The 25,210-nt window shown below is 43.8% G+C and overlaps 1 protein-coding gene across 1 annotated transcript in view; it reads right to left on the bottom strand.

Annotated features, from left to right (window-relative positions):
• MTX1 (metaxin 1) overlaps window positions 1-24,948 on the bottom strand; it is an 88,668-nt gene extending 63,720 nt beyond the window's left edge. The window contains exon 1 of the mRNA XM_085637072.1: window positions 24,589-24,948. Within this exon, the coding sequence (XP_085493198.1) occupies window positions 24,589-24,708 (120 nt within the window). The 5' untranslated portion in view covers window positions 24,709-24,948. The remainder of the gene's footprint in view (window positions 1-24,588) is intronic.
• Between the last annotated feature and the right edge of the window lie 262 nt (window positions 24,949-25,210).

Below are 25,210 nucleotides of genomic sequence, written 5' to 3'. Positions count from 1 at the left end.
AACCTTAACTCTGCCCCAATACAAACAGTCTGGGACACATATAAGGCTTTCTTGAGGGGTTTATTAACCCCTTGGATGCTCATGACGGAGCGGTTCCGTCATGAGCATCAGTTGGGCTGTGCTCATGACGGAACCGCTCCGTCATGAGGACAGCCCCTGGGGGAAGCGCTGGCGCTCCCCCCCTGTGGCATCGATCGTGCCCCCACAGACGGGGATGGCAGCGGAAGAGTTTCCGCTGCCACCCCCGAGCCCCCCCACGCTTCCTGGTGACGTCAGCGCGCACAGCGCACGCCGGCGTCATCAGGAAGTGCTCGGACGCCTGGAAGCCATTTGCTTCCAGGCGTCCACAGAGGCAAGGTGAGTCTTGTTTGCTCCGGTGGGGCGGCGGGGTCCTTTCAGAGTGTATTGAGGCATCGGGGGAAGAGGAAAGAGTATTTCCTCTCCCCTGATGTCTCAGTACAGGGCATTCCTGCTCCACGATCGCGCACAGCTTCGCGATCGTGGAGCAGGGATGCCCCACTAGACACCAGGGATGTGTGTTTTTTTTATTTTGGAAGCGACCCCTTGGGTAAGGGTCGCTTCCTGGGGCCATATATCATTAGAAGACTTTTCTGCCCCCTCTGGTGGCAGATCGGTGGTTTTTTTTCGCCCTTTCTGCTCTCAGGGGGGGCAGAAAAGCCCACTAGACACCAGGGATATCAGTATTTATGTAGGAAGCGACCCCTTGGGCAAGGGTCGCTTCCTTGGGCCCCTAAATTGTTGAAGACTTTTCTGCCCCCTCTGGGGGCAGATCGGTGTCATTTGTTTTGCCGTTTCTGCTCCCAGGGGGGGCAGAAAAGCCCACTAGACACCAGGGATCTTATTATTATTGTAGGAAGCGACCCCTTGGGCAAGGGTCGCTTCCTTGGGCCCACAAATTTTTGGAAGACTTTTCTGCCCCCTCTGGGGGCAGATCGGTGTCATTATTTTGCCGTTTCTGCTCCCAGGGGGGGCAGAAAAGCCCACTAGACACCAGGGATCTAATTTTTGTTGTAGGAAGCGACCCCTTGGGCAAGGGTCGCTTCCTTGGGCCCCTAATTTTTTTGTAGACTTTTCTGCCCCCTCTGGGGGCAGATCGGTTTTATTTTTTCGCCGTGTCTGCTCCCAGGGGGGGCAGAAAAGCCCACTAGACACCAGGGAATTAGTTCAAATAAAAATAGAAGTGACCCCTCGCTTCCAGGGTGCAATTTGTTTTCTGGCACACAACCCGATTGACCATTTGGGTAGTGACATAGCATGTTATAATGTTTATTGTTATATTTTTTGTGAATTCCAATTGTAATGTTTTTTTTTTGTTTACTTTTTTGTTCTAGGTGAAGGCTTTTCTTCTTTTCACATTGCCGTTTTGTGACTGGTGGTTCTGCTGTTTGTGTAGCTTGGTAAGAGACTTATTTTTGTACAATGTAAATGTGTTTGATTTCTCTGCCTGTTTTTTTTTTTTGCAAATGGTGTAATAATAGCAGTATGTTTGGTTTTTGAGTGTCAAAAACTTTTTGCATTGGTGCTCGATGTGTATTTTGTTGTCTTGTGAGTAATTTGTTTTTTTTTCTTCTTTCTAGTTTGATATCGTTGGTTTTTGCTGTGTCACTGCAGAGTTTGTTTCTGGTGAGTGCAGCTGTCTCTTGTAATTGGATTGTATAGTTTGAGTACATTGATCTTTGTGATAAAGGTACACATTTCTTTACTTACTTGGTTTGCACATTGTTGGTTGTTGTGGACTTGTTTGTGCAGTCTTCTATCTTAGTAAGTATAATGGCTAGCCGCAGGATTACTGCTCAGCAGGTTGTTGGTTTGCTGTTTGAGTCTTCCTCTGACCATGGTTCAGAGACTGACTCTGCATCTGAGGGAGAGGAGGCAGGGGACGATTCTGGCAGTGAGTTTTCTCTCCGTATGGGGTCATCGGATGATGAAGATACTCTTAGTGCGGATGAAGTGCCTGTGTTAGAGGAGGAGACTGATGTGCCGATAGTGCGGCAAGAGGCATCTGGGCTGCAGCCTGCGGCTGCAAGGCTTCCCGTTGGTGTAGTGCGGCAAGAGGCTTCTGGGCTGCAGCCTGCGGCTGCAAGGCTTCCCGCGGCTGCAAGGCTTCCCGCGGCTGCAAGGCTTCCCGTTGGTGTAGTGCGGCAAGAGGCTTCTGGGCTGCAGCCTGCGGCTCAAAGGCTTCCCGTTGGTGTAGTGCGGCAAGAGGCATCTGGGCTGCAGGCTGGGGCTGCAAGGCTTCCCGTTGAAAGTGATGACCTCTGGGTTGCCCCTGGCATGGTGCAGCCGGCATTGCCAGAGTTTACTGGTGTTCCAGGGTCTAGAGTGAATACTGAAAACTTTTTGCCGGGAAATTTTTTTCAGTTGTTTATGGACGATGTGTTTTTGGCAGAGATTGTTGAGCAGACTAATTTGTATGCCGAACAGTTTTTGAGGGACAACAGTGCCAGTCTTAAGCCACACTCTAGAGCTACCCGGTGGACTCCCACAAATGTTGAAGAGATGAAGAAGTTCTTGGGTTTAACTTTTTTGATGGGCTTGCTAAGGAAGCCCTCAATGTCTTCATATTGGTCTAGCAGTCCCTTGATGGCAACGTCTATTTTTCCGGCAGTCATGACTCGTGACAGGTATTTGCTTCTGCTTCGGATGATGCATTTTGTTGATAATGGTTTAGCGTTGCCACGAGATCACCCTGATTGTGACCGTCTTTTTAAGATTAGGCCTGTCCTTGATCACTTTGTTGATCGATTTTCTGAGATTTATGCCCCTGGTAGAGAAATTGCAGTGGATGAGTCTTTGGTGTTGTTCAAGGGCTGCTTGGTTTTTAGGCAATACATTCCTAGTAAGAGGGCACGCTATGGAATAAAGCTGTATATGCTGTGTGACAGTAGGACTGGATATGTCTCTAATTTCAGGGTGTACACCGGTAAGGAATCTAGGTTTAACCTCCCTGGTTGTCCGTCCACTTTTGGAGTGACTGAGAAAATTGTTTGGGAACTTGGTAGAGGAATTTTTAACAAAGGCCACCATTTATATGTAGATAACTTCTACACTGGTGTGCGGTTGTTCAGGGAATTGGCCAAAGTGGACACTGTTGCTTGTGGCACAATCCGCTCTAACCGTAAAGGTTTCCCGAAAGAACTTGTTTGTCGAAAGCTGGTGCGGGGACAGTGCAGTGCGTTGCGTTGCCAGGAGCTTCTTGCTGTGAAGTTTACAGACAGGAGAGATGTCTACATGCTGACTTCCATCCATGATGAAAGCACTGCACCTGTGACTGTTTGGGGTCAGGTCGCTGAAGCGCGCAAACCTGTGTGCATTTTAGACTATAATAGGCACATGGGTGGTGTTGACAGAGTAGATCAGAGGTTGGAACCTTACACTGCTCTTCGTAAGGCTTACATTTGGTACAAGAAGTTGGCTATCCATCTTTTCCACTTGGCAATGTTTAATGCTTTTGTTGTGTTCCAGGATTCTTGCCCTGAGTCAAAGATGACTTTTGCTAAGTTTCAGGAGTCTGTAATAGGCAGCCTTGTTGTAGTGGAACAGGCAAGTGTTCCTAGAGTTGGAGTGGTGGAGGATGTTGCTAGATTGAAAGAACGCCACTTTCCAGATCACATTCCTCCCACACCCGCAAAAGATTTTCCCAGTAGGAGATGTAGAGTCTGTTGGCGAAGAGGTTTGCGGAAGGAGAGTCGTATGTACTGCCCCGATTGTCCCTCTCATCCTGCACTGTGTCTCCCTGCTTGTTTCAGAGCGTACCACACGCGAAAAAACTTTTGGGAACATTCATGAGTGGTAAAGTGAACTGGCTGGTCTGTATTCTTTGGAAAATATGATTCTGTTTCAAGGTTGGTGTTAGTGCAATGTATTTAGTTGCTGATTTTCTGTTAGAAGATTTGTATCTATTTGCAATTTGTTTGTGTTTTTATTTTTTTCTAAAAAAAATCCTAAATGTGATGGCGGTGTGTGTAGGCTTGCGCTTGGCTGTTGGCGTGTGTGGTCTGGCACTTGGTTGGTGGTGTGCGTGGAATGGTGCTTGGCTGGCGGTGCGCGTGGACTGGCGGTGTGCATGGACTGGCGGTGTGCGTGGACTGGTGCGTGGCTGGTGGTGTGCGTGGAATGGTGCTTGGCTGGCGGTGTGCGTGGAATGGTGCTTGGCTGGCGGTGTGCGTGGAATGGTGCTTGGCTGGCGGTGTGCGTGGAATGGTGCTTGGCTGGCGGTGTGCGTGGACTGGTACTTGGCTGGCGGTGTGCGTGGACTGGTGGTGTGTGCGGACTGGTGTTTGGCTGGTGGTGTCCGTGGACTGGAGCTTGGCTGGTGGTGTGCGTGGACTGGAGCTTGGCTGGCGGTGTGCGTGGAATGGTGCTTGGCTGGCGGTGTGCGTGGACTGGTACTTGGCTGGCGGTGTGCGTGGACTGGTGGTGTGTGCGGACTGGTGCTTGGCTGGTGGTGTCCGTGGACTGGAGCTTGGCTGGCGGTGTAGGTGGATTGGCGATTGGCTGCCGGTGTGCCTGGACTGGCGATTGGCTGGCGGTGTGCCTGGACTGGCGCTTGGCTAGCGGTGTGCCTGGACTGGCGTTTGGCTTGCGGTGTGTGTGGACTGGTGCTCGGCTGGCTGTGTGTGAGTAGTGACTTTCTGCTGGTCACTACACACACTGCTAGCTGAGTGCCACTCCACGCAATCCATCAGCCTGTGTAGTTGCTGTGTCTGGATTGTGGGCGTGTGAAAGTGATGGGCCCTTGAATGGCGCGGTGTGCTGGTGTGAGTTTTGTTATGTGATGGGCCCGCGGCTGGCGGTGTGAATGGTTTTGTATGTCTCACATGTATGAAAGGTGTATGAATGGCCTGTGTGACGGGGCAGGGGACATGACTGAGGAGGACTCACCTGTTTGGCCATATTGGTCACATGACCCCTCTATATCACTTTATGTTCATACACAGGCTGGCGAGGAGCGAGAGCAACCGCAGGACTGGATTTACAGCCCTCAGCCAGACTGGACTCAGAAAGAGGTACCGGGTGCCTTTAAGAGGGAGATCCCATGCGACGAGACTCCTCCCCTGGATGACGCGTCCTGTAGCGGGACTTCAAAGGAGAACAGGAACAGGAAGTTGGCGGACGGCGTTTCCCCGGAGTTGGAGAGTGAGCTGGAGTGGAGGAGAAGAGCGACGGTGAGCGGAGGAGTACGGGACATCGGAGGAGAACGAGTTGGAGTGGCGGAAGAGGAGCAGACTGGAGCGGACGGCGGAGCCGAGAGCCGAGACCGAAGAGCCTACGGGAGCCGAGAACGACAAGCCAGGAGGCCACCGATTCCGCGAGGCGCCCTGCCACGTTCCCAGGGGAGGAGCGTGGCTGGAGCAGGTACGGGGGAAAGTCGCAGGCTGGGTGGGGAAGGGAAAATCCTCTTAAAGCACTGATAACCTCGAAAAACCCGCCATCACCCCCTATTCCCAAATCCCCTCCCCTGAGCACTTAGACACCAATTAGACTCTCGCTGCACGGTGTCCCTCACTCCTGGACCCTTCATTGCTTCGCTGGGCGACATCGCCTAACACGTGATTTCCTTTTGTTTTCTTTTGGGTTATACCGGGGAAGAGAAACCTGTCCAGAACGACTAACAGGGAGAGAGGGACGACGGGAACACCTGCAGTGATTCGACCTACCCTGAACACGTCAGAGGAGCCCCGGTTCACTGGATGAGAAAGACTGTTACACTTGGCAATAAACACCTACTTTGAAACCCCTTACCTTCTTGTGCAGCGTGTCTGTCACCCCGAACCCACTACAGCCTGTAAAGAGATTGGTGCCTTGTCGTGGCTTTACAGCTCACGAGCTGTGAGTCAATGGTTCAGTTTCTCGCCCTTTCAATTATTACCAGTGCATTTCATGTTTTGTGAAATCACTTGCTAATACAATTTTATCTACTGAACCATCACTCACCCTCGTGCCAAATCCAACCAGTATGTGTGTGTGCTTGCGGATTAGATGGCTGTGCAGTAATATTTGTCTTTCTGAAGCAGGTTGTACCTTGTCCCTTTTTGGTGATTTTTGTACTGTGTTGCTTTTGTGCCTGGTGGTGCGAATGGTCTTGTTTGTATCACGTATGAAAGGTGTGTGAATGGCCTGTAAAGTGGTTGGTGCCTTGACGTGGCTTTACAGCTCACGAGCTACGAGTCATTGGTTTGGTTTTTTGTGAATTTAATTATTGACAGTGCATTTCATTTTTGTGAAATCTCTTGTTAATAAAATTTAATACACTGAACCATGACTCGCCCTCGTGCCAAATCCAACCAGTATGTGTGTGTGTTTGAGGAATAGATGGTTGTGCAGGAATCTTTGTCTTTAGTTTCTCTGCCAAGGTACACTTTCCATGCAAGAATAACCCACCAACTGTAGATATTGTCGAAAACCCTTGGGAGTTCATGGTGATGTCTCTCTAGTGAATTGAAAAATATTTTTTATCCCCATTGTCCTGTAAACCTCAAACTGTCTGCCACATTTTCTTTGCAGTATTATTCCAAAATTCTCACGCTGTAGTAACAATAGTTATTCTGGTTTTGCAAGGGGGGTTACTCTGGTTTTTTGCCCGGTGCTCGGCGGCCATCTAGGGAAACCTACCAAACCCACGCATTTCTGAAAACTAGACACCCGGCGGCTTCCAGGGAGGTATGGCTTGCGTGGATCCCCAACGTTTCCTTACCCAGAATCCCCTGCAAACCTCAATTTTTGCTCAAAAAATCACTTTTTTCACACATTTTGGGGTGGGAAAGTAGTGGCATCACCGGGCTCACAAAAATTTACCACCACCCAGCGTTCCCCCAGGTCTCCCGGTAAAAATGGTGCCTCACTTGTGTGGGAGGCCCAAGTACCCGCGGCAGGCAAGGGCCCAAAACGTAGTGAGGCGACATCAAAATGGCCTATCGCAAAACCACCTGGTTTTGCAAGGGGGGTCACTTTGGTTTTTGGCCCGGTGCTCGGCGGCCATCTAGGGAAACCTACCAAACCCACGCATTTCTGAAAACTAGACACCCGGCGGCTTCCAGGGAGGTATGGCTTGCGTGGATCCCCCAACGTTTCCTTACCCAGAATCCCCAGCAAACCTCAATTTTTGCTCAAAAAAATCACTTTTTTCACACATTTTGGGGTGGGAAAGTATTGGCATCACCGGGCTCACACAAATTTACCACCACCCAGCGTTCCCCCAGGTCTCCCGGTAAAAATGGTGCCTCACTTGTGTGGGAGGCCCAAGTACCCGCGGCAGGCAAGGGCCCAAAACGTAGTGAGGCGACATCAACATTGCCTATCCCAAATGTCGCCTCACTACGTTTTGGGCCCTTGCCTGCCGCGGGTACTTGGGCCTCCCACACAAGTGTTTTGCGCCGTTTCCTGTCGCGGGCACTAGGCCGACCCGCACAAGTGAGGTACCATTTTTCTCGTAGGACTTTGGGGAACGCGGGGTGGGTGGAAATTTGTGGATCCACGCAGATTCCAGAACTTTCCATCACAGAAATGTGGGGAAAATGTGTTTTTTTTGTCAATTTTTTACGTTTACAAGGGATTCTGGGTAACAGACCATGGTGGGAGGCAGTCAAGTCACCCCATCAAAAATGTATAGGTTTGCTAGGTTTCCCTAGGTGCCGGCAGGGCTAGGGTTCAAAAACTACAGCTAGACTCTTCGCAAATAAAGTGTAAATTTTCAGTGTGAAAATGTGGTGCGTTCACCTTAGGTTTTGAGCCACTTCCTGTCGTGGGCACTATGCCTACCCACACAAGTGAGGTACCATTTTTATCGGGAGACTTAGGGTAGTTCAAATTTGTAAAGCAACTGTTATTACCTATTGATTTTTGATGCATTTCTCCCTTCCAAATGAAAGACATTGTGTAAAAAAAAAGTCATTTTGAAAAATGACCAATAATTGTCATGCAAATATGAGTATTCCCAATTTCGAAAATGTGCAAATATGCACTGTTTCTAAACTCTGTAATTTGTTCCCATTTCAGAAATACATAGGTGACTTTCATACCGATTTTTCCATGTATACATTTTCCCACAATAATTGCTATATACCCGGAACAAAAAAAAAACACATTACAAAATGCTGCTCAGTTTTCTACTCTGGGTTCGTTGGGCTCTAGGTGAACCTACAAGTCCTATATGTCCCCACAACCAGGAAGGTCCACCGGATGTAACGGTACATTGCTTTCAAAGAGATGTCATAATTCGAAGAAGTTACAGGTGAAAACGTTGACTCAAAATGCTGCTTTTTTCAACAAATTTTTAATTTTTCCTATATTTACCTGTAAGTTTCTATAAAGAAAACTTGATGGATCTACACAAATGACCCCTTGCTGAATTCAGAATTTTGTCTACTTTTCAAAAATGTATAGCTTTCCAGGATCCATTATTGTTTTTGTACCCATTTCTACCGTTAACTGGAAGGAGGTTGAAAGCACAAAAAATAGCAAAAATAGGGTATGTCCCAGAAAAATGCCAAAACTGTGTGAAAAATGTTGGTTTTCTGACAAAATTCTGTCATTCCCTAAAAGCTGGAGAAATGGTGATTTCAGCCCCACAAACCCTTTTTTGATACCATTTGCAGAGAAAAACCCAAAAGCTTTCATTTGCAGCCCGTTTTTCCAATTTTTCACAAAAAAAAACAAATTTTGCTGTATTTTGACTAATTTCTGGGAACCCTGTAGGAGAATCCACAAACCCTGGGTACCTTTAGAATCCCCAAGATGTTGGAAGAAAAGGACGCAAATTTGGCATGGATACCTAATGTGGTCAAAAAGTTACAGGGGCCTAAGCGCGCACTACCCCAAATAGCCCAAAAAAGGCTTAGCACAGGAGGGGAAAAGGCCTAGCAGCGAAGGGGTTAATAGCTATATCCTGCTCACAGGCTAAGAAAACAAAAGAAGATATTAAGAAATTAGAAAATAAGATACAAGGATGTCAAGAAAACCTTGAAAAGGAACAGGGAAATCCAAACATTCTGGAAAATGTATTGAATGCAAAACATAAACTTGCTGACTACCTAGAGATCATAATCAAAAAAAAGTGGGATGCTAGTAAACTAGCTCACCACGAATATGGAGAGGGGTGTAGCAAACTTCTCGCATGGAAGACAAAAACTGACCATACGAGAAATCGGATAAAGGACCTTCGAAATGTAGATACTGGCAACATAATAACAAACGATACTGAAATTGAAGAAGCCTTCGCCCACTTTTTTGAAAACTTATATACGGAGGAAAAAATAATTGAGGAAAATGGTATTAATGAATTTTTATCGGAGCTGACTCTTCCCTCACTTCAACAAAATGAAAAAGAACAAATAAACTGCCCCATAGTTGTGGAAGAAATAACTCAAACCATTAAGTCTTTAAAAAAGGGTAACGCGGCAGGCCCGGACTCCATTCCAAATGAGATATACAGTATATTAAAAAAAGAACTGACACCTATTCTTTTCCAACTTTTCAACTCCTCTTTTTTAAAAGGTAATACCCCCCCCCCGCGTCATGGGAAGAGGCGACTATCACAATCCTGTTAAAACCAAACAAAAACCCACGAATATGCGAATCATATAGGCCTATCTCCCTCCTAAATTGTGATCATAAGATCTACACACAGATTATCACCAAACGCCTAAATAAAGTGATGGGTTCGATCATACACCCAGACCAAAAGGGCTTCATGATAGGGAGACAGCTCAGCAAATTAGTACAGGACCTTATCGGAGCTATAGATATGACCCAAACATACAAGACCCCCTTGGCAGTAATGACTTTTGATGCTGCCAAAGCTTTCGATCGGGTCCACTGGACTTTTTTATTTAAAGTGATACAACGTTTTGATCTGGGTGAAACATGTATGACAGCAATTAAAGCCATCTATAAAAACCCCTCAGCAAAAATTTTGGTGAATGGGAAATTAACTAGATCCATACAAATTGGAAGAGGGACTAGACAAGGCTGCCCTCTCTCCCCGTTACTTTTTAATATGTATATGGAACCACTGGCATATAAACTGAGAACTAGCCAGAATATTATTCCATTTAGATGTAATGGATGGGAGAAAAAAAATAGGTCTATATGCGGATGACCTGATCATCTTTTCAGGTGACTTAGAAACATCATATACAGGAATTTGGTCTGAATTAGAAAATTTGGCAGGGTTTCAGGATATTCACTCAATCAACAAAAAACTGAATTAATGAAATGGAACACAAATTTCAAAAGTATCTACACAAAAAAAGAAATAAGGTATTTGGGGATACAGATAGCTCAAAATATTGATAAGATTGCACAGATAAACTTCGAAAAAGTGACAAAAAAAAGTAAGCTCCCAACTACAAACCTGGGGAGCGCTGCCTATTTCCTTTCTGGGCAAATCTAACCTAATAAAAATGTCAATCCTTCCCCAATATACATTCCTATTTAACACCATTCCCTTAGAGTTCCCAAGAGCCTGGTTTAGGAAGGTACAAGGACTTTTCTCAAGCTTCATATGGGGAAATAAAAGTCCGAGAATAGCCCTGAAAAAACTGAGAAAAAAAAAAAAGAATATGGAGGTATTGCAACCCCTGATTTATATCTTTATCTGTGTGCGTTCCAGTTAAAAAATTTCCGACAATTGATGATTGAAAGCTCTATGTTCTCGCCCCTCTACAAAGCGCCAACTTTTGATTTCTCCCAACAAGCTGGATGTTTCCTTTTAAAATTTGGTCACCCAAAATTTTTTTTAAAAGTTAGATTGAAGATTCTGCTATCTGCAGTAAAGCTTTGGTCGCAGGTGAGCCGTCTTTTAAAAATTCCCTACTACAATGATATCACACCAGTCTGGGACTCTCCAGGGACGCTTTTATGTCTAGAGGATGCTCTTGCAACACCTTTGAGAAGATATGGAATTAATACCTGGGGTCAACTTTTATTTGAGGCGGAACTTATATCCTGGTCCCATATATCTGTAATTTGCGAAGATCAGATATCAAAGTTCAAATACTATCAACTGTCAAGCTGGACAAAATCTTCTAGAAAAGAATTGGAAGGAAATTCGAACTTGGCCTTAAAGATATCCACTCGACAAACACAAGTAAAAGAAGTGGCAGAATGGTATTGGCTACTTGTCCAAAATGGGGAAGAGGAGCAGGTCTTATTCATGGAGACATGGAGGAAAGACCTACCGGATAAAGACCTCGAAAATAGTGGGCAAGTATCTATGTCTCTTTTATGGTCTTGTATAAATGCTGCGCCCTTAAAAAAGAACCATCTCTTTACAGTCCATAAGGCTTACTGGACTCCTCGGAGATTATCGAAAATGGGAAGCCGTGAAATCAAGAAATGCCCTAAGTGTGGAGAAGAGAGGGCAAATGAGGTACACATGTTCTGGAGCTGCCCAGTAATACACGTCTTTTGGAATAATGTGGGTAAGATCATATCAGATATTATGGGCTTGGATATAAAATTAACAACTATGTCGGTCATTTTTGGGCTACTCCCAAGGGAAGTAGTTGGAGGGGTATTAACAAAAAGTCAAACAACCTTGTTTTTTACTTTGACTCTACTAGCTCGAAGGGAGCTTTGTATTAAATGGATTTTGCCCTGCCCTCCCACGAAGGAGGAATGGATTCATTCCATTCAGAGGGTATCATCCTTAGATCAAGCTAGTAAAAGTACAAAAAAAACAAAATATTGGGAAATTTGGGATAAATGGATAGAGACAGAAGCTAGATATATATAAAGTACTTTTTTTTTTTTTTTTTTATTTCTCTTTTTGCAATCTTATTGTATTTTCACGATATCCTTTCTTGTTTGTGATCTTTGGGTCCAATGATTAAAAATATGCCCCACAAAAACCCTAGGGAAGGAAGAAAAAAAATTCTCCCTGAGGAGGGAATTGTGGCTCTGTCATACTCTCAAGATAAAGGTTGAGGCCCATATGAGTATTTGAAGGTTCGGTTCTGGAGTTATAAGGCACCCTTTTCCTCCCCTCGGGGTATGACCAGACCGGTAAAAACTTGCCTTTAAATGTTCCAAAATTGGGTCAGAGAAATCTATCTATGAGTTGGAGCATATTTTGGTTAAATGAGGAGTAAAAAAAAAAAAAAAAAAAAAAAAAAAACCTAAAAAGCTGACCACCAATTTCAGACCTACTGGCTCTGCCAATGCCCGTTTTGTTTTGTTTCCCATAATCTTATTGAAACTGGTTACACTGATTTTCCATTATGAATATTTGGGGAAATACTAGCATGCATCAACTCATGTTACTAAATGATGCTGCAAAGAAATGGTACCTGAAGTTTTGCAGTAGTTTAGCAAAATGTTTTTTTTTCTGCTTTCATTTTTTTATCAACATTCTATTTTGAAAACAAAGAATTATCAATCTTGCTTTCAAGCTTCTGCAAATATTTGCATAAAACCAGAGAGCGTTCTGGAAGCATTATACATAGCATCATATTGCTAAACTTTGAAAATCTGTGTACACATTTTTATACCGGAACCACTGTCAGTAGAGCAGTCAGAGATTACAACATTTACTTAGAGCTCTCACCCTAATAATAAAGGCTTTCAATTAATGAACCATAAATACAAGTTTGAACAGCATTAACATATGGACAAAAATATTACCTTTACTTCAGGTCGTGCCTTTCCCTGATCCATAATGTGGTACTGCAAACTAGCAGCCAAAGGGTTTATGATGCAGAGGGTTGGGCCTACTTGTCCCAAGGGCAAAATACACATGAAAACTTGTTGCCCTTGACCCCAAACAATATGTTCTGGGCGTCGGGCTATAGGAATTCTACATCCCTGTTTTTTTCATCTGCATTGCTCTTCATTTTTCCTTGATCTTGTTATGAAAATGTCAAAGTCATAATTAAGGCTCCCTGTTTTCCGTACTGATTTTTACAGATAAATACAGACAGAAAACCATTTATTTTCTTGCCTGTATTTATTTTTAAATGTGGATAAAAACCGAAATAGGGTGCTTTTTGAGCGATTCTAAATACACTTTGCCATGACTGCCAGGCCATTAACTGTGTGGATTGATAGGTAAGGTGGTTAAAACTGAAAGGTATTTTAGTAAAGAAGCTTAAACAGGAGGAGATATGCACAATGCGGGTACTGAAAATGTGCATATTTTCATATAACTGCATTGATTTATCTTCTGCGGGTGTTCATATCACTGAAACCTGGCTGGCATTCAAGCATGACTGCATATTTATTGGGTGAATAAATGTGGAAATATACCAGTTTCAGCGTTATTTTTTTCACAATACCCATAATAAATATGGATAAATACAGACAGAAATAACAAAAAGATAAATACCATAAAACCGGGAGCCCTAGCCATAATGCCTTACGTTTATTATACAGAAGTCTTTGGGTTACAGAGCTCTGACACAAATGTGCTATTTAACGAATACAATCTGTTTAAAAAAAAAAAGTCACAGTTTCCAAAGGAAAAGGACAGAAGCCAATGAGAAATATGGGCGGAGAGTGGGCAGAGCTTCAAGTCCATGCTTGAATACAGCATGCCTCGCAGAACATGCGCTGCCCAGGCTCGACATAAAAAGGCCACCTCCCCACTCAATGCTAGCAGCAGTAAGCCCATGACTATTTTCATTCTTCACATGGTTATATAAAATGGAAACTGGAGTGTCATCACCACGGGGGTTTCACAAAAAAGTGAGAAAAGGTTGTATGAACAACTCATGATTGTTACAATTCTTGGCACTTTTAAACTGCTTTACTGTTGAACGCATTTCCCGATTTCAAAATTCTCAAATTTATGAACCCTGGATGAATGCAGCCTCCTGGGTAAAATTAAATCAGTGTGTGTTGCAAGGTGCAAGAAGACCAGACTGGGGCAATACCAATAGGTTCATGTATCAATTTCCATTAACTTCGTGCCAATTTCCACAATATTCAAATTTCAGATCTGCCCAAAGTATGTCCACCCACATTCATTTTATCGAAAGATTTAAGAAATTAAATTGCATGTTCAAATACAAGATGCAAGCACTTTTGAGTGCAGGTAAAGCAGAATATTGCGCGTATCTTAAACACAGACCTCATTATCTGAAATTGTATGGTTTTGTAACGCATATGTGCGTGGGCAATTCGATGTGGTTTAATTAGAATTCTTCAGCATCACCCTAGTCTGTTGGGCATAAGCAATAATGAGAATTCTTTAGTATCACCATAGCCTTTTGACATAAACAATAATGTATTAAGAATTCTTTATCACCACCATAGTGGGCTTGGCCACACCAGCCACTCGCAGCAGGTAGAATGTAGTGCCTTGCCGGCAGCCAAGCCCTGGGATTACCCCCAGCTGCACTTGTTCAAAAGCAATGCGCACCAGGGGATAGGCACCTTCAGAGGCAGGGCGCAGGCCCTGCAACTGATCCCGGCTGTACACTGCCAAAGGCCATGATTTGTGATAAGATTGTATGCCCATGGGTAGTATAGTGCAGGGCCTGATCTCAGGTCAGGCCTTCCGCAAACACCCCATTGACCATTGCCAACAACCATGGGCAGCGGGGGTTGGCTACCCAAGGGGAGTTGGGAGAATAGCCTAGCCGCCCACAGAGGTTGTGCAAAGCGGGCGCTGGGTTCCCGCAGGTGGTTGGGTGCAGTGCCCAGCAAGATGCCAGGCTCTTACGTCCAACTCCCAGCAGCGCACGGCCAAAGTAATGCAATAGTTGGGTGTTAAAATGACATAAGAACATTTAAAAAAAGAAAAAGGACTGAAATTTGCTAAATTTAGTTTGGTAAACTAGCTATAATTTGGGCCCCTTTGTGCACTGTTTATAACCTCACATATTACATCATTAATTACATGTTAAATGACATCATTGATGATATTTCAAATGACATTACTGATGACATCATCCATTCATTGTGACAGCACAGAATAGAGTTTGTTGACTTGAAATAATTGAACAAGCTGTGCCTGTTCCCAATTTTCTATTGTTCATCTAATGATACTGAACATAACCTTTGACCACATAGTGGGCACATATCATATCCATCCAGTCACCCACATTTGGTGGAGGTTACCCTGTTTTTACTGGTATTCATCTGCCGAACAAAAGGCATCAATAGACTTTAATGTGGTTAAACCTTGAACAACCTACAAAAAACTGTGCACACTATATTCACCTTAACAGGACCACCCTCTTAAACACTTCACATGATCTGCAATTTTAAGGCAAGAGATGGATGGGTACGAGTACGAAATCTGCCTTTTCTGCTGTCACCCCAGATTTGTTTGCCTTTTACTTGATGCCATATTTTGGCTGGCTACAGAACTATGTGACCTTTACCCCTACTAACCTGTAGTAAAGTGCCTACACTCCCACTTTAAACATGGTTGACTTGGTATATAGTGCTAATCAGCATATTTAACTTATCTCTAGGTCCCCAGTATATGGTACAGGGTGTACCAGGGTCTGGAAATGAAATGTCCCTGGTGGATTGCAGCACCTGTTGTGCCATCTACTACAGTGTCATTGCAAACATAGCCTCATGCCTACCTTTATAGCCTGGCTGTAGCAGTAAAAAAAACTGCAATTCTAACTGGCAAAATAAACCTTTTTGACAGGTAAAAACCTTCCTTTCAAATATTAATAAGTCACCCCAATGTAGGTCTTGCAGCCCACAGGGCAAGCTGCATGTTATTTAAAAGTAGGCCCTGTGGAAATTGAGTGAATAAAATCTTAATTTTTAGTTAATTAAAACCAGGATACATTGGTACAGTACATATGAATACAGTGCACAGCAAAAAGATTAAAATAATAAAAGGGTAAGAAACAGGTAAGTCATCCTTAAGTGTAGATTTAAAATCCTAAACATTTTAAAGGCAGTGCTTGATAAAACTGGATAATCAGAAATAGTAGGACCTTAATACATATGTGGGTCTAGAGCATTCAATTTAAAATGCCTGTTCTGGAAAGAAGCCCAAATTGAAATTAAACTTATTTTTAAATAAGTCTAGATATCACATATGTTGCAGACCTTTCCACAATTAAAGAAACAGGACACCAAATGGTAACTCTTTTGGAACAGGGTCCTTCTTCCTTTGTGGCCAACAATTTGGTGGCCACATTCATACATTTGGCCAGAGGGCACGACACTTGCACATTTTCCCCATGCGATACAGCCTCATTCCCATTATGGCAGCCACCTTTCAAAAAGGATGGTCTAAGCTTTTCATTCATTCCCCTTAATAAATGGGGGCATAAACATACAATGTGAGGCAATTATTAAAATTTGTAACCACATAAAAGGCAACTAATTGTGGAGTGGTTAGGACTAGTCAAGGCATGACAGATTTCCAATATTGATATAAATAAAAAAAAACCTTAGACGAATAAAGGCGTGCCTCACCTATTTAGTCATGCTGCAGATCAGATAACCCGGAGTTACATTCTCAACAAAGGAAATGGCCATGTTGGAAGAAGGGTTTTGCATTGAAAGGAATCCAAGTCTGCTGGTAAGAAACCGTTTTCCTTTGCTTTTTTAGCACATTCTTGAACTGCACCATTGACATTAGTAAGCTCCAAGGGGCTTCTGCCAGCATGTACAAATGTAATGTAAACATTTAATTACAGTGACTAGCAACCAAAAGCTATTTTTACTGTAGGAAGGCTGGCTGGCCCATAGAGAAACACTAGAAAGCAATTTTTAAAAACGAATATTGTTTCCCGGGAAACAGACCAACTAGAAAAATAATAATTTTTATTACTTATTAAAAACCCTATTCAATGGTGACGTCGGATTCGTAATAAATATTAAGGAAAAGTAACTTTTAGAAAGTTACCTTTTCCCTGCCAGAAGTTCCTGGAGGTTAATTTACATTAATTCTCCAACTTCTCTCAGCCTCTACTTGGCCTGATTAAGGTGTGAAATTCCTCACAGGAGCTACATAATAGGTTACTGTGATCGACAGATTGATCTGAAGGGATGACTCCTATGAGCTCAGCAGAAAGAGGTGTGTCTGTGGGCATCCTTTTTGACACTACTGTGTCAATTCCAGCTTGACATACCTGCTGGGTTCCAATATAACACGTGGGGAAGTGCTTAATTTGTGCCAGTGGTTTCCGGTGCTCTGCACCGGCTTTTAATTGTCAATGTCGGTACGTATGAAAGTCTGCCACATGGTGGCACTGTTTGTCGAGCACAACAGTTGTTTGCTAATTTAATATTCCCTAAAATGTCTAATAACTGCCTCCCAACCAATTCTTATAGCTTTGGGGGCCTGGAATAGTCGGAATTGTTACACTTGGAGGAGTGTGAGGTTTAGTAGGTATGTTGGTACTGTCATTGGCAGCGCAGACGGGGCAATGGTTGGTGCAAGCTACAGTGACGACCTGACAAGTGCCATGGCACTTATTTTTTTTCCCCCAAATTAGGTCCGACGTGGAGCATATTTGAGAAGGAAGAGAACAGTATGCCAGGACAATTCCTGTGGACATACTGTCTGGTTGCTGAAGGACATTCTAGTTGCTGAAGGAGGCACTTAGAAATTCACAGGGTTCAGACCACAGCCAGCAGTAGGGTCGAGTCACATCGTAAACCCAGGACAAATAAGTTGACCCCAAGGGTCATAAGGCTGACTCTGTTCAAGCTACAGGAAGCTACAAGAGGCCTTTCCTGCAACTGCCCAGCTGTCCTGCTGCACCTGGACTGGACCCTGCTGCTGGCTGCTTTCTGAGCCCTGTGAGTTTCTAATGCCTCGCCTGCGGTCCTGGGGCCTTTATAAGAGTACTCCTGAGGTGGGTTGGGACTTAAAAGAGTAAGTCAGAAACTAGACTATTTGACCAGGAAGAACAGATTGGTGTATCCGACCCGTGCTCCATTGCTGTCAGCCTCAAATTGTGCCTAGGTCCCAGTCTACAACGACCATTGACCATCATCGTCACTTTGTGCTTTTTTGAGCTATTTCTACTCAATACTTACACATTCCTTTCTCTGGTTCCTCTAATTATATTTGTCATTTCAATGTCATTGTGTTTACATTTTACTCTATTTTTCTAATCCAGGATTTTTATTGTTTTGCATTTTTGATTTTATTACTGTTTTGATACTGCATAGATGTTTTACACATTGCCCTAAGTTACGTTTGTCTGCTCTGCGCTACAGCTCCAAGGGATTTGAGCTCAGGTTAATCTAGTGACTTTGTGAGCTCATCATGAAAAGGATTGTATTAGTTAAGGTGGCTAGGCACCCGTCTCACCTAATAATCCAATTTTTTACATGGTCCATTTGTCACTAATAAGACACCTTCAGCCAGGCCCCATGTACAGAACTCCATAGTTTGGCAAAATACACTACACCCATTTCTGAGAGCTGCACAATAGCATACAACTTCAGAACCATGTGAACAACCCCAATCTGAGTTAAACCACCTCCGAGTGGGTCACCCACACAAACTACAATATTCTACAATCTGCAGTGCCTTAAAATCTTCAGAAAAGTTCTGGGAATAAACATCCAAACCATATAAACATCCTTGTTACACAGAACTGGTCTACAGCACTCTATTACAAATATATAACTTAGCCATTTGCTCAGACATCCACTAATAGATAATCTATTGTCAACAAAGACCTTGGCTTTTCTGAAAGATTTTTTTGCAACTGGCTTTACGCCACAAACTACAATGAAGAATGCCTCTGCAACCCACATCTGGTGCACTCAGCCTTTACCTTGTTGAACATGGAGTACTACTTGAACACAAACTTGACTGGTTAAAAACCGCTCACCAAATAACTTTCAACACAACCACACTTGCCTCCATGGTTTACATTTTTTCCATTCTATGCACCAACAAGTGTACACACAGTGACTCTATGCTGCACATGGCTACTAACAACATTCTTTTAATAATGATGTAGGGGTAAAAGAGTAACGTGAATAACAGCACAACCATGATATTACTGGCAATATCACCAGTGAAGTAACCAATGTCATTTGCGCTGTCCTAAATTAATTAACATAGCTAGCAAGTTTTCACTTCACAGATTGGTGATATTTTCAGTGCATTTATGTATAACATTCAGTGTCATATATGTGAGAAGAGTGACACCTTAAGGAGAAGACAGCAGTCAAGTTCATGTAATGAGGTAAATAACTGGAATGACCCCTCTTCTGCATGTAATTAACAAGCATTGGCATAGCCAATAGGTCTCGCCTTTGGGACCTTATAAGTATTTAGCCATGCAGTACATTATCCTGGGTGCTAAAGCGATGGTGTGGCACTGAATATATGTTTGCTTGCGTACCCTGGAGTGCAACTGTATTTCATCTGTGTTTATATGTTACCTAGGTTGTAGCTGTGGGTGTTGCTCACAAGGTTGATATTAAAAAGGATCTTCGACAGGAAACCAGGTGATTATGTAATTGGGGCCAACTAGACAGAACAATGTATAGAGTGATAATTTTACAGACTCCCTATTGGAGTGGTTTCCTTCCAGGACATAAAAATTATGTAGATTAGCAGCACTAAAAAGAAGTAATGCCTCCTTAAGCGCACCATAAGCAACTAAGCTGGGTAAATCAGAGCTCTGGAGAAAGATTTGTGATCTGATCTTACTACAAATTGTTGGTAACTATGACGTTTTCACAGAACAGTAGTTCATTTAAAACAGTCAGGAACCCATAACCACTGTTGGAAGGAAGATACAAGCTAGAAACAAACACAAGAAGCAAACACAGAATATACAGAGCACACAGCATAGGATATACAATCTAGAATCCTGCTCAGCATGGACAGACAACGAAAATGCAAATTAGCTTTGAAAGAGTTAGGAGAGTGCTATAAAAAGCATAACGAATACAAATAGACAACCCCAAAACAAACCGGAAAAATAGACACATCCATAATCGGAACAGAAAGAGACAAAAACTCTACGCGACCACAATAGAAAAGTTTGCAAGGTCCAGAGCCACTTTGAAAAAACAGGCGAGAAGCAGTGCAAGTTCCTTTGCACAAAAAAGAGAAACAACACAGACATCAGTCCAACCTTCCATCACACACACAAATATGCACTTACATGACCAGCATAACAGTGAAAGCTTCCCTCACGGATAAAGAGGGGATACAACAGTGCACTCTTTCTTCACACATACAAATCAGGTACAGCAATAGTCACACTTATACAAAACAGACATAGCCTGGGATGCAGCTGTAGCCATTTTCCTGGCAAACATGCTGAGTGCAACACAGACACTGGGAGTACAAACTTTACTCACACACAGACACAGGTGCAACCTACAGAGTTCCAGAGCATTTGCGACGAAGGGGTACCTACCCAGTGTCGAGCGAGCCATGATGGAGAGGGAGCCGCGCCGGAGGGCACGCGCATGTCCCGAAGGTTGAGAGGTGCGGGAACTGGAGCCGCATCAGAGGGTGACGGCTGGTGCAGGCCTTGCTTTGCCGCAGAAACGGGCCAGATGTATTCTCAACAACATTTATTATTTTGAGAAGACCAGTATTCTTTCATTTTAACAGAACCACTCTTTAATTCTCACAACTTTCTCTTTAAAAAATCCCCCAAAATATTCACACTCTGAGCCTTCCCCGTTTTTATACAAAAATATCCCTTAGGGTTGTTGCCTTCTAGTTAAAGCCTTCATCCATGTACAGAACTCAATATTTTTGAATTAGTTCTACATAGGAATAACCTATTAGAATTCATCAGTGGCTTTGAGACATGCTGCGCTGCCCTCTTCAGTTAAGTCCACTATAATAGCAAAATTAATTAATAAATGCATTACCACCATGCTCACTGAAAAACAGCAAAAATGGTACTCCAAGAAGCTTCATGTAGGCCAAATTTGCTCTAAAAAAACACTGATAGAGCCAAAAAGTCTGGTTTGCATTGTGTGATTTTTAAGTCACACCCACTGGCTTTGCAAATGTTTGTGTGCATCTAGAGCAGTGGTTATCAAACTTTTTATGACGAGTCACCCTTCATAAAAATAATTAATGGGGCCCCTTAGAATAACATTTTAATAATTATTCTGTGAAATTGGCAGCTCTAAAAACAGATTTAACAATTTAAACACTGCAGTTCTGTGCATTTATCAATTATAAAAATTGCAATCAAATACAGGATTGTCAACATGCTAGGGGCATGGCTTTCCTAAATTGTAAAAGAATCCAAAAGCACACTGTAAGAATAATTTAGAACCCCTCCACCCTTGACATCTACTCCCAGCCAGGATTTGAGTGACAGCTATTGATCGTACAAGCGCCTTGAGACCCTTGCGGGTGAGTAGTGCACTATACAAGTATCAATTTACATTTACATGGCGAACTGAGAGTCTCTATACCCAAGTATATTATGCATATAATTTTAGAAAAATCTAAAGATCTTTGCTAATGCCAGACCTAAAGAGAGGACTGGAAATACTGCAGATAACTGAAATACCGATCACAGGCTAGGTGGCGAGACTGAAGCTGCCGCAGCTCAGCTTAGCAGCAGGAGCACAGATACTGCAACTTGGCAACAGGTGTCACTAACAGGAACCACGCCAGTGAGCCTCTGTTAAAGGAGAAAGAGTAAGGACTTGCGGACCACTAACCGAGACAGGATTTTTGCCACGACAACTTCCCAAAACAGTTCATTTAAAAATACTCAGTGCATGAAAAAGAGTTTGGACAGGATGCCGGGGAAAGATCGACTTTCGGTTCTCGCAACGTCATTTAACAATACATTTAAACTAGCGTTTAATTTGTTCCTGTGGTTTCAGGTGGGCACCGGCATTCAATTTTTGGGACCATGGCTTTTCATCTCCCGACTTTGACCAATAACAAGGGACAGGCAGGAAAGGGAGGAAAGATGAACGGAGGAAAGATGAACAAAAGAAAGATAAGACAACAGTGATAAAGAGGGAAAGCCGAGAGGAAAAAGAACCTGCAAGGCAGACATATCAAGAAATATGATGTGTGGAATGGTGGGAAAAAAAAAAAACCAGACGGGAGGCAAAGTCAAATCTAGGCATTTTTACTTTTTTCCCCCCAAATTGGGCACCAAGTTAAACGAAGAAAAACAGTTAGAAAAGAGCACACGGTCCCTCCTGTTGGAACATAGAGTTAAAAAAAAAAAAAATAAGAAAATAAAACAATCTCGACTTGTGCATTTTGCTGGGTAAAACACAGTTATTTTGTGTGCAGTAATTGGAAAGGCATTTGCACCCAGTTCAAGAGCCGAGTGGCAGCATGGAGTAGAGCTGGAGGCCCGGTCGAAAGAAAAAGGGGCGTGGCTACAGGCCCAACAAGGGTGACTGTGAGCATGACGAGGCCGTGTGTGAAAAGCTGCTAAGGAAGGGCAGGAGAGGCTCCACTTGGAGCCAGCAGAGCAGTGCATCCCCTGTAGAAAACAAGCGCTGGTCACACACCGTTCCTGGCACCCCGAGCACGGCCGCGGCGCGCAGGGTGCCATCTGTTTCGAATTACCGTGGTGAAAGTGACCACTCTAATTGGAAACAGATGGCACCCTGCACGCTCTCGGAGCAGGCAAATGCAAACAGCTCTTTTCAAGTACTCGTGCTGGCATCTACCTTGCAGGAACGAGTAGCGGTGCGCGGGCCATCTGTTTTCAATTAGCGTGGCCACGCGCGCCGATGCTCGCTCCCGCAAGGTGAATGCCAGCACAAGCACTTCAAAAGAGCCGACCAATTTCTAAAGGTCATCTCCCAGAGCAGCGTATGCGCGCTGCCTAGGCGAGACCTAAAAATCCCATTTCTGCAGGAAGTGATCAAACCAGAGGAGAATCTACCAGTAGTATGTCCGTTGCAGTACTATGCCTATAAAAGGGACATTTCACCGGTGGATTTTCCTCCAGATTTTGAACCACTTTTAGAAAACTGAATATTCTGTGTTAAAACCTATCCTGAAGTCAGGTTCCATAGACTGTGGGGTCGCATGTGATCTGAGATAGTGCCCTAGTCACAATATCCACACTTCCCTTATTGTTAAAGAGCAGTACATTTTGCTTCCCCACCCTTCTTTCGCAATCTTGATCTCTCCTCCTACCTTTCCTCTGTCGACTTTACATTCCCTCACTCTCCATCTCTCGGGTTCTCTTAGTCTCCTTTCCTCCTTTTGCTTGCTGTCTTTCCTCTTCTTTTCCTCCTACCTCCCCTCTCTCGTCATCCTTTTTTTTTCTTTGTCCACACGTATTCCTATCTTTTTTGTCCCACTCACTGCTCCTTTTCTCTCCACTTCTCTCTTTGTCCCCTACTCATACTCAATAAAGGATGACTCCTAGCCCTTAATAAACCAGGGGTGCTAAATATACCTATTATAATGTTAAACATGCAGGCAAGCTTACAGCGTTCTCACGAAAACGTTCACATTTCAATGTAAAATACGAGTTTACTGTTTGCATGCCACGTTGCTATGAACAATATCATTTTTATGATACATCAAAAATTAGCTCCTTTGCGTTTTCGGGGAGAATGAAGGAAGTTTTTCATTGCTTATGATGTAATCAAGGTCTATGTCTGACAGTGGCTGTGAAAATGTCAGCATTTCGAACACGGCTCCCTGGTTCCAAAGTCTGCAGATCTGGTCGTTAGGCCACATCTTGTCTACAAATAATTATAAAACTGGGAACAAAAATGATAGGTAGCCTTACGTATCACAAAACCAACTGGGCACAGCTGTCCCGGAAGTAGCCATTGGGCAGTACCTTGTGACATCAGGCTCTGTGACTCAGAGGCACGCTACGCCGCAGGAATCACAATTATTGATAGAAAAGATACATTCTAGCACTAGCAGCAGTGAGCCTGCCAGCGCCTTAGCTCAGCTATGTAAAAAGGGCCCCAAGCCTGTGGGAGCAGCTCGTGAAGGCCACGGGCGGCATGCTGCAAGCTGCCACAACACACTCAGTTTGCAGCACTTCAGTGACAGCTGAGACACATGCATATGACTGACAATGCATTTCAGGGCAGTGATGCAGATCACCACACTGAAATGCGTTAGTCTAACGCCTGATGAGGGGTACTTGGCAGGACTGCCCAAATTATAGTTAGTTCAGTGAACTATAACTGGCAATTTTTTTAGATTTCATTTTTAGCCTATTTCAACACCTATAACGCTACTTTAATCTTTTTTTTCGGTGAATATGTTACTTATGGACAATCAGTTTTGCTTATAAAAACCCAGACACTTGGACTCGCTGCAAATATATTTTATCCCATATCCTTTTTTGCATTTGACAGAATACAAATTGTTGAGATGCTGCTGTTGTTTAGCTCTCCAATGCTACGGATAGTGATATAAACAATGCTAAAAATATAAGGAGGATACAAACCCACCCACACCCAGTTCCACGTGTTGGCTGTTCTGCTTCAACAAGTATTAATACCCTCTATCATTATTCCACTCCTCTGCTGTATAGGCAATGGTGGCACATTCATAACTTCTCTGGCTGGGTGACCCCGTCCCCTACTGACGAGTAGTGGATCTCATACACTGTGTCTGGTTTGGGTGACCCTATATTTGGTTTGCCACTTCGCAGGTGAAAACTCCTAAACGCCTATTCAGTCTCTCACCAGCACGGCCAAGCTCTCGGGCTCCACACTCGGCAGTCCCCAGGCACCAACCCAGCAGTACAGCTCCATGGGCGCCGCCATCTTCCCACTACCTCTTCCGCACTCTGACAGCACCGGCATCCCGACTTAGTGGGTGACCAATCACAGACTAAAACGTAAAGCATTAACAAATCACAAGCACCAGAGGCCCGCCTCTTACGCCGCTGACTTCAGGAAAGACAGAATCCACAAGCCTGCCTTAGCTGCGATATCACTCATAGGTCACAACGAAAGGCACAAGGCTCGCATTTCCAACGGTTAACAAATCGAAGGCAGGAAAGGTTCTACTTGCGCTTAACCAATCACATCCAGGATTTCCGAATCACGAAACCTGCCTCGGCAGCTTTTAGCCAATGGTAGGGGACCTATACGGAAAGCCTCTTTCTATGGTGACCAATGATATGCTTAAGAAAGGTATCGCCACTGACTTTTCTGGCGCAGACAATTCTTAAGGCACGTGCGTCGTAGTTCGTTAATTGGCACCGATATTTGGATTAATGGCGGTTGAGCAGAATTCTTGATTTTTTAAAATGTGTTTAGGGAGTCTAGGGCCTTCTTAAAATTAGTCGTTCCAACTCTTTCC

The sequence above is a fragment of the Triturus cristatus genome, chromosome 12 (genome assembly GCF_964204655.1).
Source record: "Triturus cristatus chromosome 12, aTriCri1.1, whole genome shotgun sequence".
In the NCBI taxonomy this organism is placed as follows: Eukaryota; Metazoa; Chordata; class Amphibia; order Caudata; family Salamandridae; genus Triturus; species Triturus cristatus.
The sequence above is the reverse complement of the archived record's forward strand: the minus strand, read 5'-3'. Positions and strand labels throughout refer to the sequence as shown.